Genomic DNA, 22,044 nt, shown 5'->3' with positions numbered 1-22,044 from the left:
CTGCTGTAAAAAAGCTGTTGTCTCTTGGCTTGTTGTAGATCTCAGCAGCAGAAGTTCATTTGTATATCAAAGTGGTAATCTGATCTTAACTTCTCCTCTCCAGTATTCGCAGTTAGACTCCAACACCTGGAAGGCCTAAGGAGACATTGGGGATAACTGTGTGATTGGAAGTGTATAATCATGAAAATTATTCTGTCTGAATAACTTCTAAGTAACTGTAGTTAATAGTTAAGCAATGCCATTGGCTGCTTACATCAAGACCCGAAACTGCTTTTTCCTTGTGGACAAGGAGAATCAAACTGCCCCTAGCTATTCCCAAATACTATGTTTTAGCAGGTACCACGTATGATACATCAACCATTTTCTGTATGTGTTTTAGAACATCTCCTTGGAATATCTGAAGTCCATATGGCTATGTATGATGAAGATATCTTGAAAAATCCTTTTTATTTGGCCATTCAGAAGCGACGTCCTGATCTATGCAGCAAAGTTGCAGAACTCCATGGTATTGTAAGTATAAAAAAGTGTATTTAAAAACTGCTTAGTAAATGGTAGCTATTTGAATTTAAATCATATGTATGCTAGGAAACATGTAAAGATTAGTTCAAGCCTACAAAACCTGGCAATGGAGCAGAACAATCTTTAGTTTAAGTTGCACATTATTTACTAGTATGGCCCTCTTGATATATTGCAAGGTAGTAAAAAGTTATGGTTGGTATTGTTTCTAAGCTCTGCAGAAAGTTTATTTTCCTTTCTCTGAACTGAAGTTACGTATTCTCTCACAAGTTTATAACTTAAATGGGATTGACCTTTTGAAATGCCTGGTGGGCAAGCAGTTACTCATTTGACAGCATTTTATGTGGCAAAATAAAGCTAATAAACTGGCCTGGAATAAAAACTCCAGTCCTTAACATTTACTGATCTGGGTATTTTGCAATTAATCTTCATTCACAATTAAGTGTGTAGAGACTCCATAAAACATGGAGGTTATTGTTACCTGATTATAAAATTTGTTTCTTTCTAATTAAGAATTTGTCCAAAATTGCTTATCTGTTGGTGTAAACCCAAGAAGTTTATCTTAGATTTTTTTTTTCTTTCTGATGGATTTTCATTTTAGTATGAAAATATACTTTGCTTTTTTATTAGCTGCTTAATTTTAAGTCATTTGTGTGACTGGTGCTAAGTAGCTAAAGATTGAATTTACTTCCCTTAGTGTCGTTTGCTTCAGTAGCATCTGTCAGCCTTTTTCAGATAAGTTACTAAATGAAATTTCTGGGTTAATTATTGAATTGTGTTTCTAGTGGTAGCCTTTTCTTTTTATTTAAATAAAAGCACCTATAGTTCCTATAGGTTTACTAGTAAATATTTATAAGCTTGATTTAATTGCTTGCCTCTAAAGGACAAAAGCTACTGATGTATAGCTGGCAATACATGGCATTTCTCTCTAAAGCCTGATTTAACTTTTTTTAGGTGCTAGTTCCATGCAAAGGAAGCCTTTCAAGCAACAGTCTTTCTACCTGCCAGTTTGAATCTTATGTTCTGAAGCCGCTGGAAGAAAATTTTCAAACCTTAAATGGAAAGGTATTTCTGTTTTGATATCTGAATGTAACTTGGGGACACTCCAGTGAGTGATTTGCTGCTGCTGACTGATTGTGTGAACTAATGGTTACAGAAGAGGCAAGCAGGGCTGACACTGCATAGGGTCCCAGTGTTTTCATTTGTAATTTTGCAGTACAGTCTGAGAATTTGGACATACAGCTTGCACTATAGATAATTTGCAGGCTGCCATCTAGATCTTCCTATTCCAGATGTCCTCACTGGAGTTGCTGGGAATATAAAGCCAAGCATGAGAAATACAGACAAGGTGTGTGGTGTTTTTCTAAAGCTGGGTTAAGTCCTGATCTGAAGTTGTTGGGTGTTTTTAATTTCCTTTTTACTAAAAGTGCTCTAAAATGTGCAAACAGGTCTTGGTGATTGTCTGAAACCTCCTCTAGTAGGTTTGTAAAGGAAGTGGCTGTAAGCAGGGTTCAGCCAGCCACTGAAGACTGAAGGAGCCTGCGTTTCAGTGTCTCCACAGCATGAGAATGGAGATATTTTATGGTCTGGGGCTTTCTTGCCTTGCAAGTTTCTCTTCTCCCCCTGGGAAATATAACTACGCAATGTAGAAGCCAAAGAGTAACTTTTTTTTTGGGCAGAGTTTCACACTTGATCTGCTCTTCGTTTTGTTTCAGGAGATCTTCATACAAGGAAACCTCATCATTTTAGGAGATGGTTTTAATTATCATCTCTCGGTACCTGTTCTCTTTGAGGAAACCTTTTACAATGAAAAAGAAGAAAGCTTTAGTATATTGTGCATAGCTCATCCATTGGAAAAAACAGAAGGCTCAAGTATGTATTGGTGCCAATTCGGTGGCTGCCTTTGCACAGTGAGCAAATTAGTGTTTGATGTGCTTAATAAATGTGTTCATTCTGGAAAGTGTTGGCTTGGTTAAAAGCCCCTGGCATTTATCAGCTTGCTGGGCCAGATGTTGGTGTGCTACTGAAGAGAAATATCAAGTTGCTGCCAGGCAAAACTAGTGCTGAGACTGGGGCATAAATCCTGCAGAATTAAGAATCATCTGTAGAATACTTACTCCAGCATGATTTTTCTTAGCAGTGCTCAATTTAGTGCTGACTGCTTAAAAAAGGGATTTAGTCTTAAATGTGACTATGTGTGTCTTGAAATGCAGGGTAGATGCACAAAAAACTGGAGAGGTAAATTCTTTCATGATCACTATTGGGGGACAGAAGCTGTATGGCAGAGTTAGGTAGCAACCTCCTGGTGGTTGCCCAACTTATTAAGATGAATGTCTTAATTTTTGTCCTGTACTGGAAGTGCTCCTTAAGGCTGTAACACTATTTTCAAGACTACTGTCAATACTGTGAATGTTAACAGCATGTCCTTGTGAACTTGTATAACAATCTATGTTTACTAATTAAGAAGAACAGAAGCTCCTTAAGAAGCTTAGAAGCTTCAGCTTTTTCTGAAATAAAAACGTTAGTCTTCCTGAATAAGTAAGAGTGTTTGAAACAAGTGAATGCAAAGAGAAGTAGTACTAGGGTAGAGTGAAAGTAGTACTGTGAGGGAAGTATGGAAGTTTGTCTGGGGGAAAAAAAAACAACCTAGCTGCCATTCATATAGCCTTAAATTTTCTAAGTATTAATCTATATCTCAAAAATTATTCTTGTGATATTCTTTATAGGCATTACTTAATATAGTTGTATTGCAGTCTTTCAGAAGTGAAGGAGTTTCTAATTTCAAAAGTAATTTAAAAAGAATGATTTAAGCCTCTTACTAGTTGGTTGCCTTTGACTGCAAATGAAAGATTTGCCTAGAAAAAAATTTTGGAAAAGCAACATGAGCTCTAAGTGAAGGAGGGATTCAGCTGTCTTATTCAGAAGAAAAGTGGCTTTGGTTTAATGTTACATGAAGCAACTTTGCTCTCCAGTTCAGAGAAAGCATGTCTAAATAAAGAATAGGTTATGTAAAAATCCAAGATGGGATTTTTGCAGCTCACTTAAAGCACCCTGACTTCCTGCATGGGCACTCAGTCAACACTGTAATGTGCTTTTCTTCTACTTTCAAGCTTGACTTACACAACTCATAAGCTGAGTGCATGTGGTAGTAAATTATCCCAGTGTAAAAAACCATGTGAAATCTGTTTTAGCTATTCCAAATAAATACTTGACATAAAAAGCAGGGGAGCCTGCTCTAATGTGATGCATTAAATTCTCTTAATTAAAGGTAATGCTCTTGTTAAAGGTGCAATAAGCTGAATTAATGTTTCAGTGCACACAAGCTGGCTGTATATGCAGGGAGAAAATGCATTTTACCATGCATATATATTAACTCTGTGTTAATTCTTGGCTTTTATTTTAGGTGAATCTGCAGCTTCATCAAACTCCTATTTGCTTAAAAACATTGAAGATGTTAGAGAGTTCTTGGGAAGGCACTGTGAGAGATTTGATAAATACATAGGATCTTTCTATAGAACAATTAAAGAACATGAAAGGAAAAGCCTCCGCCACTACATAGTCAGTATCTTCCTTCCTGATGTCTAATTTGCTAAATATAATTCACTTCACTGCTGCTATTATCTTTGTCTTAGTGAACTTTTCTGTGTCACAGTAGCCTAGAGTTGTGAAAGGGGAGGAGGGGGAAGTGGTAATTTGCATTTAAGAATTTCACTATCTGAACTGTTTAGTAAATGCAATAATTATTGCTAAAACTCTTACCATACTGAGCACTTTTGAGACAGGGAAGACTTTCTTTATTTAAGCTTTGTTCCTCCAAGTCCCATTAACCTGAATCTGACAGCTTTTATCTTTTCTCTCCTAGGATTCTGTCAGTGCACTTTATACCAAATGTCTGCAGCATCTTTTGAGAGATTCACACTTGGTAAAGACTTACCCCCCTAGATACATAGTACAGTGTTACTTAAGCAATAAATTATCTGACTTTCTCTTGCTGTTTATGGCTTTGCTTTTCTAGAAGATGCTTGCAAAGCAAGAAGAGCAGATGAATCTGATCAAACAAGCAGTTGAAGTAAGCATCTGAAATGAAGCAAAATAATTAGCAAGCTGTTTTTAACTCTCCCTTTCATGCCTAAAATACTTTTTTTTTCTACAGATGTATATCCACCATGCTATTTATGATCTAGTCTTCAAATATGTGGGGACAATTGAGGCAAGTGAGGTAAGTTTCTTTAATTGCTACATACTAGTTATGTTCATCTAAATCATTTAAAAAACCTGTTGCCTTTCTATTGATTAGGATGCGGATTTTAATAAAATCACGAGGAGCCTTCAAGACCTGCAGCAAAAGGACATTGGAGTGAAACCCGAGTTCAGGTGAGAGAGATGACTGCAGGTTCTTTGAAGAGTCATTGAGATCCTGTCTTAAGTGCCAGCAAAAAAGTGTCTTCCCTCAGACACGAGCAAGATTTTTTTATACTTTGTTCATCTGAGATGGAAAATTAAAGCTTGGCAAGTGTCATATGAGGACAATCTGCATTGATGGTTATCTCCTTTACTTTTATGTTTTTAAGCTTCCCTTTCCATCTTCAGCATACAGAAATGCAGGTTCACTTGGAGTAGAAGTGGGAATATTTTGGAGCCATTCTTCAATTCAGCTCTGCCCAAGTTAAAACTTGGGCTTTGGACTTCCTGCAGAGGAACTCTGTATGCTAATAATTGATTTCTAATTTTTTTGTAGTTTTAATATACCACGTGCAAAGCGAGAACTGGGTCAGTTGAACAAATGTACTTCCCCTCAACAGAAGCTACTTTGTCTGCGTAAAGTTGTACAAATTATTATGCAGTCTCCGAGCCAAAGAGGTCAGTAATTAATGAATTAATAATTTTAAACTTAACCAGCACACACAAAGCACTTCAGTATATGAACAAGTGTTTGATAGCACTTGGGGATCAAACACAATTGATCTGGAGTGTCTAAGGTCTCTAAAGAGAGCAAAAGGGAAGCAAGGTACATGTGTCAATGCTGGCTCTTGTGAGGTGAGGTGGGGTGCTGGGTTAGCTTGTGTAGGTCTTAGCTTGAACATGTGGGAGGCTCTCATTTGCCAGGACACTGATGATGATCAATTTTAAACACTGAAGATTGCTGCTAGGTCATTCTTGTGTTATTAGTCCATGCTCTCTTTGATATCTTGAAATTGATACTCTTGAGATGCATCTTTTGCAAAATGCAGTGTTGGGTGGGGCCAAACAAATGTGCTGCTGTGGATTACAGCAGTGATTCTGTGATATGAAAACACAATCCTCTCAACCTGGCATTTACTTTATGTAGCTTGAAAAGAGAAGATGCTTCTAAAAAGCAAATAGAGTAGCACAGTGAACTTATGCTTTCCCTACTTCATCTCTTCCTGTCTCTGGGAAGACTGCTGGGTTATGGAAAAATGTATCAACTTTGAGCATAGTCTTTGCCCTCAAGAACTTTAGAAATCTTGAGCTAGTGCTCTGGCTCTTGCTGTGAGAAGAGAGGGATGCTGGTCAAATATTGCAGGCTGTACTGCACCAACTGCGTCTGTGTTGGCTCCTGACAGCCTATTTCAGTGAGAGATTGAGAATGTTTGGAAGCCTGCCCTGGGGTCTCCATGCATTCTCCACGAGTAGAGCTGGCCCTTAGTCTTAGGAGGCAGAACTCCTTTTAGAGTTATTGCTCTTGATTTGAACCATAACATGACTAATACCAAATGTGAATTCTTTTTTCAGTTAACATGGAAACCATGTGTGCAGATGATCTTCTCTCTGTTTTGCTGTATTTGCTTGTAAAAACAGAAATCCCAAACTGGTACGTTAACTATTTTGGCTCTACAGAACTCCTTCTTACCATCTTGTGTAGTGGTGCTGTAGGGACAAATGTTTCTGAACATACAGTTATAACTTACTGAAAGTGTAAGAGGTCCTGTTGAAATGCAGAAAACACTTTATAGGACAAATAGCAAAGATGTGTTATACATATAACTAAATTAAGGACCTATCAGGAATGTGTCTTTGATTCTCAGCCTAGGAAACATTTGTAGTGGGAGGCCATCTCTCTACCACATCTGCAAAGCCTTTGTAGAGTGATTCTCTGTGCAACCTTTATGCATTTCAAGATTTGGTGCATGTCTTACAGAGAAACTAGCTGTGACTGTTTAATTACTTCCTGCTAGCCTATGCCTTTGTCTCCTCATTTTCAGTAAAATTCTGTCTAAACCTTCCAGCTGTACCTGAACTGATTCTCAGTGTTGGTATGATCTGTATCTCTGAGATCAGCATTTGGCCTTTAGCTTGTAGCTATCACTGTGGTGCTTGAAACATTGCTTCACTCTGTTCAAAGATGTTAATCTCCAACTATTGTCCTTATCCTTCATATTCCTTCTATCCAGTTAATAACTTTTTATTAAGAATAATATTTAAGACTATTTAAGAGATAAGTAGAGTTCAGATCAGTCTACAAGCTCAGAACAGCCATATTGCTGGCCTAACAAGCTTTCTAGAAGCTTTTTCCCAACTCACACCTGTTGCCTGCCTGGATTGCCTAAGATGAGCTGCAATATGCCATGCTAGTGTCTTATGTTTAGTGGTTCATGGCTTTAACTCTTTCTTTTTCAGGATGGCCAACTTGAGTTACATAAAGAACTTCAGGCTTTGCAGCTCAGTGAAGGATGAGTTGGGATACTGCTTAACCTCGATTGAGGCTGCAATAGAATACATCCGACAAGGCAACCTCTCTGACAGATCAACAGTAAGCTACTCTTAAACTCTGTCAAATGTCTGATAACTTGTAGTTCTGTGTACCATTGTGGGTGTAAGTCCAGCCAGAGGATACAAATAACTAACGTAAGAACTCCCTTTTTTTGCTTAAAAACATGAATATGTTGAATTTACCCAAATGATTATAATGAAGTACTAGCTGTGTACCCATACGTGTTCTTCTGTACTTCTTGAGAAGTACTTAAATGTCAAGTTTTCCTCCTCATATGATTAGAGGAAAAATGACAGCACTGTTTTCTACAGATGAGTCTCTAGAATGTTTGGTATCTCCTGTTTGTACCCTACCATGGTTGTGAAAGCAGTGCAGTACTTGAGAGCAGGCATAGCTTAAATTTTTGTGTAATTCTAAAACACTGAGCTGTGCTAGCAGAAAGGAGATAGCAGTGTAATTTAGAATTATTCAGCAGATCTTCATACTCAAAGAATTCCATGTGTTTGCAGTGCAGGTTACAATGCTGCACTGAGTTGATGGCTTAGGGGGAGTGCAGGGTTATGATAAGATGGTGTTTGAAGGTCAAATTTAGCTCTTGGGATCTCTGATCTGGCAGGGGTAGGAAATTTGTGGATGCATGAGAGATTTGCTACTAGGCAGCTGGACCTGCTGTCAATCTGTTCACATCCCTGCAGGCCAGTCAAGGGTGATGCTGATGTGACTTTAGAAACTTCTATGATTTTAGAACTTTGTAGGTTATTTAGTCAAGGAATCCAGTCTTACCACTCCTGTAAAATTTTCTACTGTTGTAAAACTAGGTATTCCTGAGCCGATGTGGAAATCAAAAGGAGTGAACTTGGAACCAGAGTGAATTCAGTGTGTCTCAGTCTGCCCAACTGCAAAGCACTGGAATCTAACTGCAGGGGCCAGAATAATGGCTCAGTGTGCAGGGCTTGGGATGGGACAACCTGGGGCACAGTCTTAAAGAAGAAGCACTTTAAGTAACGTTTTGACCTCTTGCTATTTTTGGTTTTGTTCTTTTCTGGGATTTTTCCATGAACCTGTTGTGCAGGTTTGTCTTGTACACTCAAAAAAAAAAAAAATCAACCCAACACTCTTTCATATTTTGTGAGAGTGGTATTTCTGTAATGCTATATTGAATTATGTTCAAAAAAATAAAGGTATTAGTTTAAAAGAATCAACCTGCTATATGATTTTGCTTTCTGCAGTCACTTGGCTGTCATTCACAATCAATATACTAAGAGCAAAGCTGGTGCTCTGAATGGAGAAATGACACCAAAGTAGAATTGTCTTCCACAACAATGCCAGCAAGCTATAAACAATGTACTGCTCTTAAATTTCTAGAATAAAGGCTGTTTCCTATTAAATGCCTGATCCTATCCCTCCCTCTAGCTAAGGATAGCAGTTTTTATACTGGGATTGCATTCAAGTGATCGTAACTGAAGTGCCACTGCCATTAAGGTACTTACATTTATTTCTTTGGGAGACACCTGTCTGGAAAGGTAACTATGTATTTGAGAAGTCTAAATGAGGTCTTTAGTGTTTGCACCACAAGAAGAGCAAGCTATGTTTCTGCCTGTACTTCAGCTGGATCATCTCCAGGCATAGAAAACTTTCTCACTTCAGGGTGAATGTGCAACACAAAATCCTCTTGCATTGCCTTTCCTTGGAGTCAGCCTGGCTGGAAGGCAGCAAAACCCTGAGGATGAAGTGAGTGACAACTTGCCCTCAACACAGCTGAAAAGGACAGAGCCAAACCACGCTTTTCTCCAGTATAGGAGAAGGTGGCGTGCATGAAGAGAGAGACTCTGAGACAGGAATGGAAAAAGAATAGTGAGGAGGTGGAGGAGCATTGCTCTCACTTCATACAGTTACCAGCTGAGATATTTCCTTTAATCTCCGGTAAAGGAGATTAGCTTTGAAGCAGCAGCAGCTGTCATCTTGCTGCCCTATGATTTCCTTCTCCAGATTGTGCTGGAAGGGGGTGTGGGATTGAAGTGAGCAGGAGCATGGCTGTGCCCTGGGGCTTCATTACAGCCCCTTATGTGGTTATGCTTGATTTTATAGCTGGCTTCAGATGGATCTTCTGGCAGCTGAGTAATGCTGCTGTCCAATCCATAATGAAGCTAACTCCAGAAAGAAACTCAGCAGGGGGCTAATGTACCCTGTGGGATAATGGGCATGTTCTCACCCTTATGTCAGTAAGTGAATTGCACTTAGGATGTTCTTGCCAAATCCCTTCTCCCAAGGTCATGCAAGTCTTTGTGAGACACTTTGGTTGTGGGGAGGAGAGCAGGCTGTAAAGGACCAGTGAGTCAGTTCTGTCTTCTGGGAGTTGTCAACATTATTTAATTAGAGTTCCTGTTAATGAGTATTGGATGCTTGCTAATTCCTGTGCACAGCTAATGTGTAGTAAGACTGTGTAGTTCAGGGGGTTCAAGTGAGGTATAAAACAGTAGGGAGTCAGAGCCAGCCATGAGGGAATAGGCAGCATTTTGTTTCATGTAGGGAAAGAGCTGTAGGTGGGGAAGAGCTGGAGATAGGGAAATGATCCCTACTCCCCCTCTCCACCAAACACTTTATTAGTCTTAGTTTGTGTTCAGGACTTCCTCTCCTGGCTTCTGCCACCTGTATTTTCTCCAAGTCATCAGTTGTACTCTGTGAGAATGACTTGGGCTAGATCATTACACAGGTACACTCTCATGGGTACAAATACTTCCTTTTTCTACACAGAGTAGTATTAGATAAAAAGGTCATTCATGTTTGGGTGTGTATTTTCTAGACAGCATATGCTTAAAATACCTGAAAGTCCCACTCAAATCAGTCTCTTTTTAAAAGAAATATAAATTCTTGGGCTGCAAGTAAAGCTGGCACAAGTGAGTTTTGACTTTGAAGGCCCAAACTTGCTTAATTCTTCAGCCATTATCTGATTCTTTTGTCATTCCATATTTCATTATTGGAGATATATGGTTTCACCTGGGCTCTTTATATTCTGATTTATATAATAAATATATAATGCTGCTACATTAGGGTTGCTGTCTCACGTGACTCTCTTAAAATAATGATTCCACTTGGGGAACACTTTTCCTGAAGACACACTGTGGAAGGAGCAGTACTAAAATTACAGTAGTTCTTGCTCATGGTTACTTAGATTCTCCACAGTGAAAGTATAATGTGTTCTGTGAGCACCCACACCAGAAATTCTGATTAGACATCAGAAACTTGTACCAGAAGTTAAGTTTTTGATCAAATATTTTTTAGGGAAGCTATTCCTGTTCATGGTGAAGAATCTATCCAAGGACACTAGTGTTATGTCTTGTAATTCTGAAAAGATATGCTTGGGTATCCTTAGCTGAAATACTTAGATCTGAAAAGATTGGTGAATATTTGTTTACCTTCATGTATCTAAATACAAACAACTTCCTGTGAAGTACAAAAAAAACCCCTTCCATCTCTTCACAAATGTTTTTAATGACATTATTTTCTATACTCTTAAGGGTGTTTGTAGACAGCTTTATGAAAGGTATCTGTGTTGATTTTGAAACATGAATAGTTTAATTTCTAGAAACTGATCTTGTTTATTTGCAGTTCATGAGACCTTTAAACTTCATTCTAATTTACTAATGTTAGGAGTGGAATCAGACTGGTTTTACTCGTTTACATCTGGTCTTGACAGACTTTAACTCAAAAGCCCTAGCCCAGATCCTAAACCATCAAAGTTTGCCTGATACATGGGTGGGTATCTTAAATGCAGTGGTTTTCTGTTTTATGGAGGCTGAAGTCTTCCCATTCCTAGAGAGCCATTATCCAACAACAGTATCACTGCCAACCATAAGCAGCTGTTGATCACAACCAGCCATGTAGAAAAGTTTCCATCTGCATTCCTAGAAAATGTTTTCCTTAGGTTGTTGCTTTATTTCATGGGAGGGTCATGCTGCCATTTCAAAATCTTAACTCCACTTAATAATTTTCACCTGGCTTTGGAGGCATTTATCTTCTTTAGTGCATCCTGAAGTGTATCTTCAGCTGTCTCAGAGAATAAGTACTGATGCAAGGATTGCACTGCATCTGTTTAGCTCAAACCAAGTAGGAAATACTTCACAAATGGATCTGCTGGAGAGCAATGCTTTGCCTGGTGCAACCTTTTATTTTTCAGCAAGCAGCAGAGAGTTCAGCATTCTTTGAGTTAGAGTTGTATCTGGGTCATCTTTTTTAGTAGCCACCAGTGGACATGTTTTATGTGAATTTGTTGTAATTTCTCCTCTTGAAAAAGCTGTGTTGTACCTCTTGCAGTTCATGCTGTCTTTGATACGTATTTTTTAGTCTTGCTGCATTGGTATAGCCATCATTTCATTATTGTTCAGTTAAATCACAGCAAATTTCAGTAAGGAATATTATGGTGAACATCTACTTATTATTTCTGTGGGTGCCCAGTCTTTAATGTCTCAGAATCTGAAATGTGAAACTGATTCAGATTTTACAGGTGTCTGATAATTCATATATGGTAAATACAGCATTTAATATTTTTAAAAGTTAATTCCACTGTTAAGGTACTGCACCTTTGCCTGTAAATGACTGTATAGATAATCAATCTATCTATTTCATTTTCAGGAATCTGAGAGTCTGTGTGACAAGCTGCTCTTAAGACAAAAGATGAACTTGTTGTCCCAGATGTCTGCTGCACCAATAGACTGCTTATTTAAGGTTAATAACTTTTATGGCAGAATATGTATGTATTTGTATATTTCATGTTTATATTCGTCTCTTTCTGCAATTTTCTGGAATGCAGTGGAGGGTTAATTACATTAGTACTGTGAAATGTGTTTTAGTAGATGCTAAAAATCTTGAATTGAGTACATTTCTGTGCCAAAGCCTTACTAACATAAGATAATCTTATGGATTTCAGCACATGTTATATTAAATATAGAAGCAAAGGAGGATGAAATGCTACTGCTGTTGGTATTGTGTGGCCCATTTAATGCACAGATGTGATATTACTATCTGGTTGTGTCTCACAGCTTTTAGTGCTTGAAATTGAAAGAGTTTTCTGAAATAATTTAAATGTGGTCACCTGACAGCTACTTCATATTATCTGTTAATCTCATACTGTCATTCTAAAAGAATTTTGCCTATACAAGGACACAAAGCAGAGCTTCTAATTATATGTGTTCACAGCTTATGGCTGGAGACTTAGTAATTTTATAGACATGTTTTTGCACAGAGGGAGCTCAATTTCATGATTGAGTCTAAAGAGAACAATAGGAATTGTTTTAATTTTTTTATAGAAAGTGAAGTAAGCCAAGAACAGTTTCTTTTTAATACTGAATGCCCATTAAGGGGTTTTGTGCTGTGACATTGTTCATTTCTGCTTTCTAATGCTTGAATACGTCTTTCATAATCGGTTCCTTTCATTTTGTGCTTCAGTAAATTACTCTTAGGGGTTTTTTCTTAAAAGGAGCCCTTTTATATTGGTTCCTCATTCTCTCTTCTCTTGTTTTTTTGTAGCATATTGCTTCAGGTGATCAGGAGGAAGTGGAGCGGCTGCTAAGTCAAGGTGACAGTGATAAGGACACTGTACAGAAAATGTGTCACCCACTCTGTTACTGTGACAAATGCGAGAAGCTGGTTTCTGGGTGAGCACTCTTCATCCCCATAACTACACAGGAAGCTGTCTAAAAGCCTTTATCTAAGATTTGCTAAAGAAAGTGTGCTGCTTTTTGTTATAGAGGGATTCAGTAGCACTTCAGGATGTAGTAGAGAGCATATATGTGCGTGGTTTGAAAAAACAGGAGAAATATTGGGAGACTACAGAATCCCTTGGAACCCACCAGTTCTGTGATGGAGGCTGTGTCCTTTGGTAAAAGTGGTGTTTCTTCTCTTGAATCAAATTTACAGAACCCACTTCTCTTAACAAAATGTAGAGTTCTGTATGGAATCAACGTAAAAAGATAAGAAGTTCCAAAATCAGTTTTTTGTCATCCTTGGCAACTTATCCCTTTCCCTTCTCCTTCCCACCTCCACCTGGGTAACTGAGCTGCTTTCAACCCATTGTGTTTTAAAGGAAACTGAATGACCCTTCCATTATCACCCCCTTTTCCCGAGATGACCGGGGATACACGCCTCTTCATATAGCTGCTATTTGTGGTGAGTGGGCTTGCTTTCCTTCACTAGTGTTTTCTACTCCTTTTGCTTTTATATCTTTATTTCAGCCTGTTTTCCACCTTTGTATTAAAGTTGGAATTTTGCATTAAGTTTTTTTTTTTTTTTTTTGCTTCTTTGCTATTCAAACTTAGTTTCTATCTGGGCACAGACTGAAGTTGTATATTCTTTAAAGCTCAGTTTCTTATGGCTGAGTTTTTCTTTATTTGCTGGCTGTTTTCTTTTACCATAGTGGCCACCACAGCAGTGCTTTCTTCAGCTCTGAAAAAAGTAAAAATGTGTCATCAGAAACCAGTCTTGTTTTAAAGGACTGGCAGAGTGAGAAATGACTCTTTTCCTTCTCCTGCAGCTCGCTATGCATTGTAGGTTTGTAACATCTGTATTGTAATGTTCATTATGTAATTTATCTTCCTTTTATTAGAAGATGTATTATTTTCTTAGTGGGTGGTTTCTTATTTATAATTTCCTTTTTTGTTATTATATTGAGTCGAAATATTTTCTTTTGTTACTCATAGGATACAAGTACAGCTTGCTTTTTAGCTGGAGGTTCATTTATGGGGCTTGACCTTGAATAATCTGCAGCAAAAATCCCAAATACCAAGGCAGTGAATATGCAGTACATGGAAACAAACTATGCAGAGATGTAGGGTATCTTGATTTATAGTCACTGTTTGAATTTGAAAAGTAGCAATGTTCCTGTGCAAAGTTTATTCCTTTCTCTGAATGCTTGTTTTCCAAGGTCAGACTTCATTAGTGGATTTACTCGTAGCCAAAGGAGCCATTGTCAATGCTACAGATTACCACGGTTCAACTCCCCTTCACCTCGCCTGTCAGAAGGGATACCAAAATGTTACAGTAAGCACAACACCTAACCTAAATAATAAATACATGGCTCTTACTAAGCTCTTCTACTGTTACTGTCATTTAGATCTTCTGAGAAGCTTTTACTAGAACTGTGTAAGCTGTCAGAATGGATGATCTTTCATCACAGTAGTTTTCAAGACATTTTATTTTTTCTTATACCGCAAGGTTTCCAGCCATTGGTAATAACCAGCTGGCAGCTATGCATGCCTGATAGTTCATCCACTTTATTAACACAAATGTCCAATATATAATACAAATGGAGAGCATCTCTGCTCTTGCTTGAGACAGAAAAACCATTGCAGTCATTGGACTGAGTTAAATGCTTCACCCTGTGTTTAGGATAGACTGTGTAGCTATAGTAATTATTGTCTACTTTAAATTAGTATATGTGAAGTTCTTCAATTAGCATTGTTGAAATTAAGCCGTGTCTTCACTTGCGTAGGCTCTTGAAATGCAAGGCAGATGATGTAGTGAGTATATTGCAGTGTTTGCTGCAGTAGAGGATTCATTTTTTTCAATTAAAATTCTGAATATTTAAGAAGAGACTTTTTGGTTCGCAGGGTAGGGCATAAACAGTTCTGCAGTGTCGAGAGGGTGGTGTCTAAAACAGGAAGCAGAGCTAGTGTCTCATGAAGTGCCCCATCATGCCAGAACCCTAAAGGAATCTGCAGAGCAATAATTGTTTGTACATTAATTTTTTAGTTACTTAAATGTCTACTTTTGTTTTTCTTTTAAGCTGCTCTTATTGCACTACAAGGCAAGTACTGATGTTCAGGACAATAATGGAAATACTCCACTTCATTTAGCCTGCACTTATGGTCATGAGGATGTAAGTAATTGTTTTGTAACAAACCAAATGGGCATTCTAATGGAATGGAATTAAACTGATGCAAATTTGCACTAAACTTACATATTTTAAAAAGTAAATAAAAATATTTGATGGCTAAATTGTTTAATGCTCTAAATTAGGAATTTATTTGGTAGTTCATAGCAATTTTTAATGTGAGTTCACATTAAAGATAGTGCTTTGCAAATGTAGTTATTTAACTCTTTATTTAATGACACTGAATCACTAAAGCATGCTCTTTACGGTAGTGGGTTACATGAGCAGCAATAAAAACAAACCTTTTAGGATTGTGCCTGTTGTCTGAACTGAGACACACCACTATAATTTATTGATAGCTTTCCTTTTCTTTCCAGTGTGTCAAGGCTTTAGTGTACTATGATGTGCATTCCTGCAGACTGGATATAGGCAATGAGAAGGGGGACACCCCTCTGCACATCGCTGCTCGCTGGGGTTATCAAGGGATCATTGAAGTGCTCTTGCAAAATGGCGCAAACCCAGAAATTCAAAACCGGATGAAAGAAACTTCCCTACAGTGTGCATTAAATTCCAAGGTATTCCTCTTTATCTTCCAGCCTGTTTTCTTTGTGATGCAACACCACAGAGATGTAGATGTTCACTGCTAATAGGGTTTCACTACTAAAGAGAACATGTGTTTCACTCTGAGGAAGAAGGGTCACATTTTAACTCCAGCAATGGGAATACACTCTGTGGGATAAAACATGAACTTGTAAATGGGTACTTTAATCTGCTCACTCATAATCTGTTACTAATTATTAGGTTGGCAGCTAATTTGTGTGGAGTTACATTGATTCTCTTTAAGTAAGTTGATTCTCTTTACGTTCATTGATTCTCTTTAATATTTTTATGCAGATTTTGTCACTGATGGAATTAAACTACCTAACGTTTGAAAGAGGACAGAGTGCTTCTGAGGTAACAGCCCATGCGAGTTTCGTGCCTATGCTTAACCTCCTTAATTTGATATTTAACCTTTTCTGGTTTTTTGCTTGACTGATTTTTATATGTTTTTTTTCCAATTGTAAGTCACCACTTAGGTCTCCTCAGCACTCAACAGAAACTTTCAGCAGAGGGTCATCTGTCTCAAGCCTGTCATCAGCATCAACTGATATAAGGCAGGAAGAAGTAAAAAACAGTTACAAAGAGGTAAGACTGAGATATAAGTTTTGACAGTAAGCAAGTGAAGGAAGCTAGAAGAGTGATATTTTGCCACAGTGTTTTAAACTGCTTCTTCAGGAATAGCCTTCTGTCTTACTTGGAAAATGATAGCTGCTGTCCTCAGGGGCTTGTCATCTCAGTACCTGAGCACTTATTTTTGTATGGTATCAACTGCTCTGTTGGTTATTTCTGGGGAAAAATTGACACCATCTCTGAAGTAGTTGTTCATATTTATTGAAGTTAACTATGTAATTTGAGAATTCGTTGAAGTTTAAAAAACTATAATGGCAGTCAGTGCCCCAAGGGACCTGGCTGTCCTGTCCAGGAATTAAATGCCATTGTTAGCTTACAAAATCTATCAGGAAAAAGAGACTAGTGCAGGCATGCTGGCAAACAACAAACTGGAATGTTAAGACAAGCTTTCAAAATAGGCAAATCAATAGGAATCAAATTTCTAACAAGTGAAGAGGTACAGAGCATATATTAAATATCTTGCATGTATGTGTTTGCTGATTTTGCTGTGTCCACACCAGATGACATCCTTTGAATTTTTTCATGTGGAACCTCAGATCCATACTTTGTTATCCCTTCCTAAGATTGCTGTATCACCATTCATTCTGATGCTTCTCTTTATTTTTCCTAGTCTGTCTGTTCATTTTTTTTCCCAAATTGACCTCCTAAGTATGTTTGTTTCTCTCAATATCACCACTACATTAAAATTCTTTCTTTTCCTGCTATTTAAAGGTTTTTCTCTTGCTAAAAGTTTCAATTTCCTAAAAGTACTGAAGAAACACAAAGATGTACATTTCGACTGGATGATATGAGTTCACACTTGAGTTGTTCTATGAGAGGCTCAGTCTAGGGCTGTACCTCCCTGTTTGTACAGAGTCAAGCATTCTAAATAAGTTCTCCTCGTAGACTGAGGATTTATTTTTCCTTCAAGAAACAGATTTATCACACCCAAGTGCTAAGACACTAGTTCAAGCCAGGGAAAAAGATTTCAAACTGCTTATACCTTAGGTCCCTGGGGTTAATGACCTTCTCTGTAATCCAGCTTTAGTTCAGTTCTGTTTGCCAAATTTCACCTGGGCTCCCTGCTCAAAGAGGCAAGAGCCTGATCCTGAGAGAACTCCATGAAGGGAATGCCACTGGAAGGAATGGAAAACTGATATGGTCAGTTCTCCTGATTTCAAGGTTTGCACCTTGGATTAAGGGGATCCAGTGAGACATTTCTAATCAATACTGAATTAAACTCTTAGATGAGCTACTCATATTGGCTTGTTTATTATGACTTAGAAAGGAGAGAGTGAAAGAACCAGTACTGTAAATTTGGGACTTGCTCTGTTGGAACTAAAATCTCCATGCACAATTTCTGTTCAGCTGCTGAAAAACTGGCCATGTGGGTGAATTGTAGTAGATTTGTTTCTTCTATTTATTTTAAAGGAAGGTTCTGTTCCATGGAAGAGTGAGAAAACAAACTGGAAAGATGGGGAAATGCATGTAGCAGGCATTTTGCCCTAAGTACTCTTAATAAATTATCTATAAGCTGCATAACAGATGTTGTACCACTGCTGTGGCCTGAGGCAGTTTTTAGTACTGTAAGGAACTTGTTATTTTTGGAAAGAAATTATCAGAGCTTGCTATTACTGTTAGGCATCTTGTATGGCATAAGACTGACTCCTGAAAAATTATTAAGACATTTACATTCTCCAGTGACATTATCCTGTATGATTAGGGGAAGTTCAGGGGAGGCATAGACCTCCCTAGTGTATATAGTCCATTTTAGTTGTATATGCAGAGAGATTGGGATTCAGCTCCCCCAGCTTCTGGAAGGCAGTTGTCTTCACTTTAAACATCTATTTCCCCTCCTTAGTCAGTGAAGGGAAATTAACTCCAGAGAGGAGTTCATCTCAGACATGCTTAGTTTGACCTGTGTTGCACTCAGGTGTTACTTGTTGACTGCATTCTGTCCTGTAGTTACCAGGGAGGGAGTTTAAATGCCTGGCTTAGATTTAGACAGCTGACTTTTAGACATTCAAGGTTGGGGAAGAAAAAAAAAAAAAAATGAAAGAATCCTGGATTCTGCCCAGAGTGACCAGTGCATGACTTCAAAGACTTTCATCTTGTGTTAGAAAGGTAGTAATAAAACAAAACTTAGCAGCTTTTCTAAGAGAAGATAAAAATGGAGAGATTTAATCTGCCCTCTGATCTTTCAGCTGTTTGTGTCCTGTTCTTCATCTAAAACCATGAAGGAAGAGATCAGAGCAATAAAACACAAACTTCAGTCTCATTCTTCCTTGTTTGCCTTGCTGAACACCACTGTCACACTCAGCAAGGTGGTCATTTCTAGAGAAAGACTGAAATGTGACTGTAGCTGTCACTCCATGACATCTCCAACTTGCAAGATGTTCCTTACTATTGAAACAAGTGTGTTTACACAGCAGCATCTTCAGTGATTCTGGCACAGTGCTGGAATAATTTGCTATAATGCTGAAACAGACTTTCCTAAAGCTTATTAAGTGACTCTTCAGCACTCTGTAGAGGCCAGGTGAGTCGTGAGAGGACTGATGGGCTCTCTCTGCCCTTTTGCTGGGACCTTTCCCATTCCTATCAGGTTGGATCTCAACTCCTTCATGTGAGAGTAGAGAATTAGAGGAGAGGTGAGGAGACAAGTTAATCTCCTCCTCCTGTTTTCACAAGCAGTCTGAGGGCTCAGGGGAATGGCACCAGTGTTCTGCAGAGCACCTTCCATCTTTTCTTGCCTCATGTGTCTCTTCTCCCTGCAGAGCTTGTGAACAGGAGAGCACCTTCACCCAGCAGGGGAGCCCAGGCATTACCTGGCTTGACCTTACACTTAACTGGGCTAATGCTGGTGCTTTTCCTAATGCATACCTTTGATATGTTTATCTTTCCAGATTTTCAGTAAGAAAACAAATTTCATACTTACAATCAAATTAGATTTGTAAATGTTTGGGTTTTAGCATAGGAATAAATCAGCAATCCGTAGATGTAAAGGGAACAATTGGAAAGCATCTTTTCCATCTTAAACGGATGTTTCTCAAATAGCTCAATAAAACCTGCCATCCTTTGTGCTCCTGGTAGCATAGAGTAGCTCAGCAAAAGTCCAAACAGTATTAGTGTTTATTAGGGTAGAAATTTGCCTTGAGTAGGGATTTTTAATGTTAGGTTCATGCAGACATGCACAGGGCAGCTGCTGCTGGAGCAGTATAATAATATATATCAGCTTACATGGCTTTGTTTATGGGTGGGCCACATATCCTCAATTTAGATAAGTACTGTTTAACCAAGCAAGTCAGAGATCATCAAATGGCCACAGGCCTTGTACAGCTTTTCTATTTCATAAAGGAGGAAGGTTATTCCTTTAAAACTGTGTCAGTAAATATGAAATGGGCCAGCAGTAATCCTACTGCATGAGCTTAGGAGGTTAGCAAAGGACACGTTCTGCTTAATACTGATACTAACAAAGCAAATAAATTATTTTCTTCATACATAGGTGGAAAAACTCCTGAGAGCAGTTGCTGATGGAGATTTGGAAATGGTGAGTGTTAACGTGGCTGTTGAATATTATTGAATTCCATTTTATCTCATTCAAGTTGAGGAAATTATTTGTAAATAATACCAAGTGGAAAATGCTTTGGGTAATAATCTCACAAAGAGGAAATTTAGGTGACACTAGTTAGCACAGAGATGTTATTTGTGGGGCACACAGCAATATGTAGTTTGGATTTCACTTCAAATAGATGGTGGCTATAATAATAGTTTCAGAGGTGAGGTTCTGTAATTTGTGATACCACCTGTCTTGACTATTTTTATTTATTATTGCCTTTAGTCCTTAAGAAATAAGATGCTTCCAATGTCATTTCACTGAAAAATTGAAGATGACAAAGGAATCTTTCGAAGTTTTTGCTTTTGGAAATGTGTATAAGGCTGTAGATTTCTTGATTGTCTTGTAGTTCACAGAACAAAATCATAAAGCTGTGTGAGAATGCAGGTTTCCTCTGCTGGGTGCATGTTCTGAAAAACTTGTTTGGGTTTGGTTTGTACTAGGAATTAAAAATGCCAATGAAGCATCACACAGTCGTCAAAAATAGAAACCCCATGTCACAAAATATGTGCCGGGTTAATACTGTTTCTCTCATGTTCTATTCCACTGAGATGGTAGAAATAATTTATCAGCTGATAGAGCAAAGAACTGTTCAGTCGTTGAGTACATATCATTATCTTAGTTTACAGTGTGACTTAATAGAAGTAATTATTTCCATGCCAGCCCTTAAGTCACTTCAAGAGCCATTAACATGTACAGTAGTGATATTTGCCATCTTCTTGGCCAGTGGTAAATGTGCATGCATTACAGTTAACTTTTCACTCACTTTGTGAAAATCTAAACTTCATCAAGAAAATTAAATATTGTGATATAACTTTCTGGAAAACTAGCATCTAGCACTGCTCAATAGATACCAGCAATGAAAAGCATATACAAATCCAGCCTGGGCATTCAGATGACAGAATCACCTTATCTTTTGTGGCTTCACTTTCCTCATTACTGAAGTTCACGTAAAGCTGCTCATAAAAAGAGAATTGTCCAACTGGATGACAGAGGTTACAGATTGCATGTCTATTAAAAAGCCATTTAATAATTCTGACCTTTTTCTGACAGCCTGAGGTCTGTCTCCATAGGAACAGCCACAGCAACCAGGTCATTAGGGCTGCTGTAGTTTTTTGCTGTGACAGCCAACTGAGCTTTGCAAGAGGAGGCTTTAAAAAAGTGCCGTGAAACTGGAAGATTTAAAAAATAAATAAATAAACATTATGATGTGATTGGCATTGTCTCAGTGTAGCTACTGGATTTGCTGCTCTCCTTGTGCTCAGCATGTCCAGTGGAAAGGACATGTGCAAATCCACCACAAAACAAAGCAAATCTCTTGTCTGAAATAAGTGTTTTGGAGCAGCTGAAAGGTTGGCATGAGGGTACACAGACACAGAATGCTCAGCTGAGTATTCCAAAGTAACTCAGCAGTGTAAAGAACCTTTCAGGTCATAAATTACCTGGCAAATGAGACTGTGGATAATCTCCTGAGGTGGTTCAATATGTGTCTATTTGAAAGCACAGTGAATATTTTGACAAAAAAAAAAAAAACCTTTAAACCAAGAAAAATGTCTACTGCACTGTTATTAAAAAGAGTTATGCACAGGAGTAGTGTGTTCAGGTTTTTGGGAGACACTGGTGTCAATATGTTGGGAGCTGTGCGTTGGATAATGAGAGCAGCAGTACTGGGCTGTGACAGGAGGAGGAGGAAGTCGATTGTGAGCGTCTCGGTGAGTCTGCAGGGAAAGGGGGAAGTGCAGTGACAGTTCTGCTGATTTTAGACATGTACAAATGTAGCATGTAGTAAAGCTTTGCTGAGCTGGCCTTCCATAAACAGGCAGGCTTGAGAGAAAATTTCCTTTACTCCTGAGAACAACCTGGAATTTGCAGGGAAAGCTTTACTGTCTGTGAAAAACATCCCTTTTCAGTCTCGATTATGTTCTCATTCAGAATCAGGGGGCCCTTACTGGCTGTCCTAGGATTTGTTGTAGCTGCATGTGTTAAGCGGATGGAACGTGAATGTGTTGTTTTCCCAGAGCTCAGTGATGAGCAGCAGAACCTGTGACAAGTGTGAGAGTAAACAGAGTGGGAGGAACCTCTCAGACATCCTACTGTCCCCATTCC

At 38.3% G+C, this 22,044-nt stretch overlaps 1 protein-coding gene across 8 annotated transcripts in view; it reads left to right on the top strand.

Annotated features, from left to right (window-relative positions):
• Nucleotides 1-22,044, top strand: part of ANKRD27 (ankyrin repeat domain 27) — a 55,102-nt gene that overhangs the window by 21,982 nt on the left and 11,076 nt on the right. For all 8 annotated transcript variants that reach the window (XR_006015971.1, XR_006015969.1, XR_006015970.1 and 5 more), the window contains exons 2-21: nucleotides 380-510; nucleotides 1,471-1,581; nucleotides 2,232-2,388; nucleotides 3,920-4,074; nucleotides 4,379-4,438; nucleotides 4,532-4,585; nucleotides 4,670-4,735; nucleotides 4,814-4,890; nucleotides 5,255-5,376; nucleotides 6,271-6,349; nucleotides 7,156-7,288; nucleotides 11,882-11,974; nucleotides 12,776-12,903; nucleotides 13,332-13,414; nucleotides 14,169-14,284; nucleotides 15,030-15,122; nucleotides 15,494-15,691; nucleotides 16,011-16,070; nucleotides 16,182-16,301; nucleotides 19,828-19,872. Coding sequence is in view for 5 of the 8 variants with exons in the window: in XM_042027620.1 (XP_041883554.1) it covers nucleotides 409-510; nucleotides 1,471-1,581; nucleotides 2,232-2,388; nucleotides 3,920-4,074; nucleotides 4,379-4,438; nucleotides 4,532-4,585; nucleotides 4,670-4,735; nucleotides 4,814-4,890; nucleotides 5,255-5,376; nucleotides 6,271-6,349; nucleotides 7,156-7,288; nucleotides 11,882-11,974; nucleotides 12,776-12,903; nucleotides 13,332-13,414; nucleotides 14,169-14,284; nucleotides 15,030-15,122; nucleotides 15,494-15,691; nucleotides 16,011-16,070; nucleotides 16,182-16,301; nucleotides 19,828-19,872 (2,052 nt within the window). In the remaining 3 variants the exon portion in view is untranslated. The remainder of the gene's footprint in view (nucleotides 1-379; nucleotides 511-1,470; nucleotides 1,582-2,231; nucleotides 2,389-3,919; nucleotides 4,075-4,378; nucleotides 4,439-4,531; nucleotides 4,586-4,669; nucleotides 4,736-4,813; nucleotides 4,891-5,254; nucleotides 5,377-6,270; nucleotides 6,350-7,155; nucleotides 7,289-11,881; nucleotides 11,975-12,775; nucleotides 12,904-13,331; nucleotides 13,415-14,168; nucleotides 14,285-15,029; nucleotides 15,123-15,493; nucleotides 15,692-16,010; nucleotides 16,071-16,181; nucleotides 16,302-19,827; nucleotides 19,873-22,044) is intronic.

The sequence above is a fragment of the Corvus kubaryi genome, unplaced genomic scaffold (assembly GCF_017639235.1).
Source record: "Corvus kubaryi isolate FWS band 111438036 unplaced genomic scaffold, C.kubaryi_AGA036_p1.0 37300, whole genome shotgun sequence".
Lineage (NCBI taxonomy): Eukaryota > Metazoa > Chordata > Aves > Passeriformes > Corvidae > Corvus > Corvus kubaryi.
Note: the sequence above shows the minus strand (reverse complement) of the source record. Positions and strands in the feature narration are given on the sequence as shown.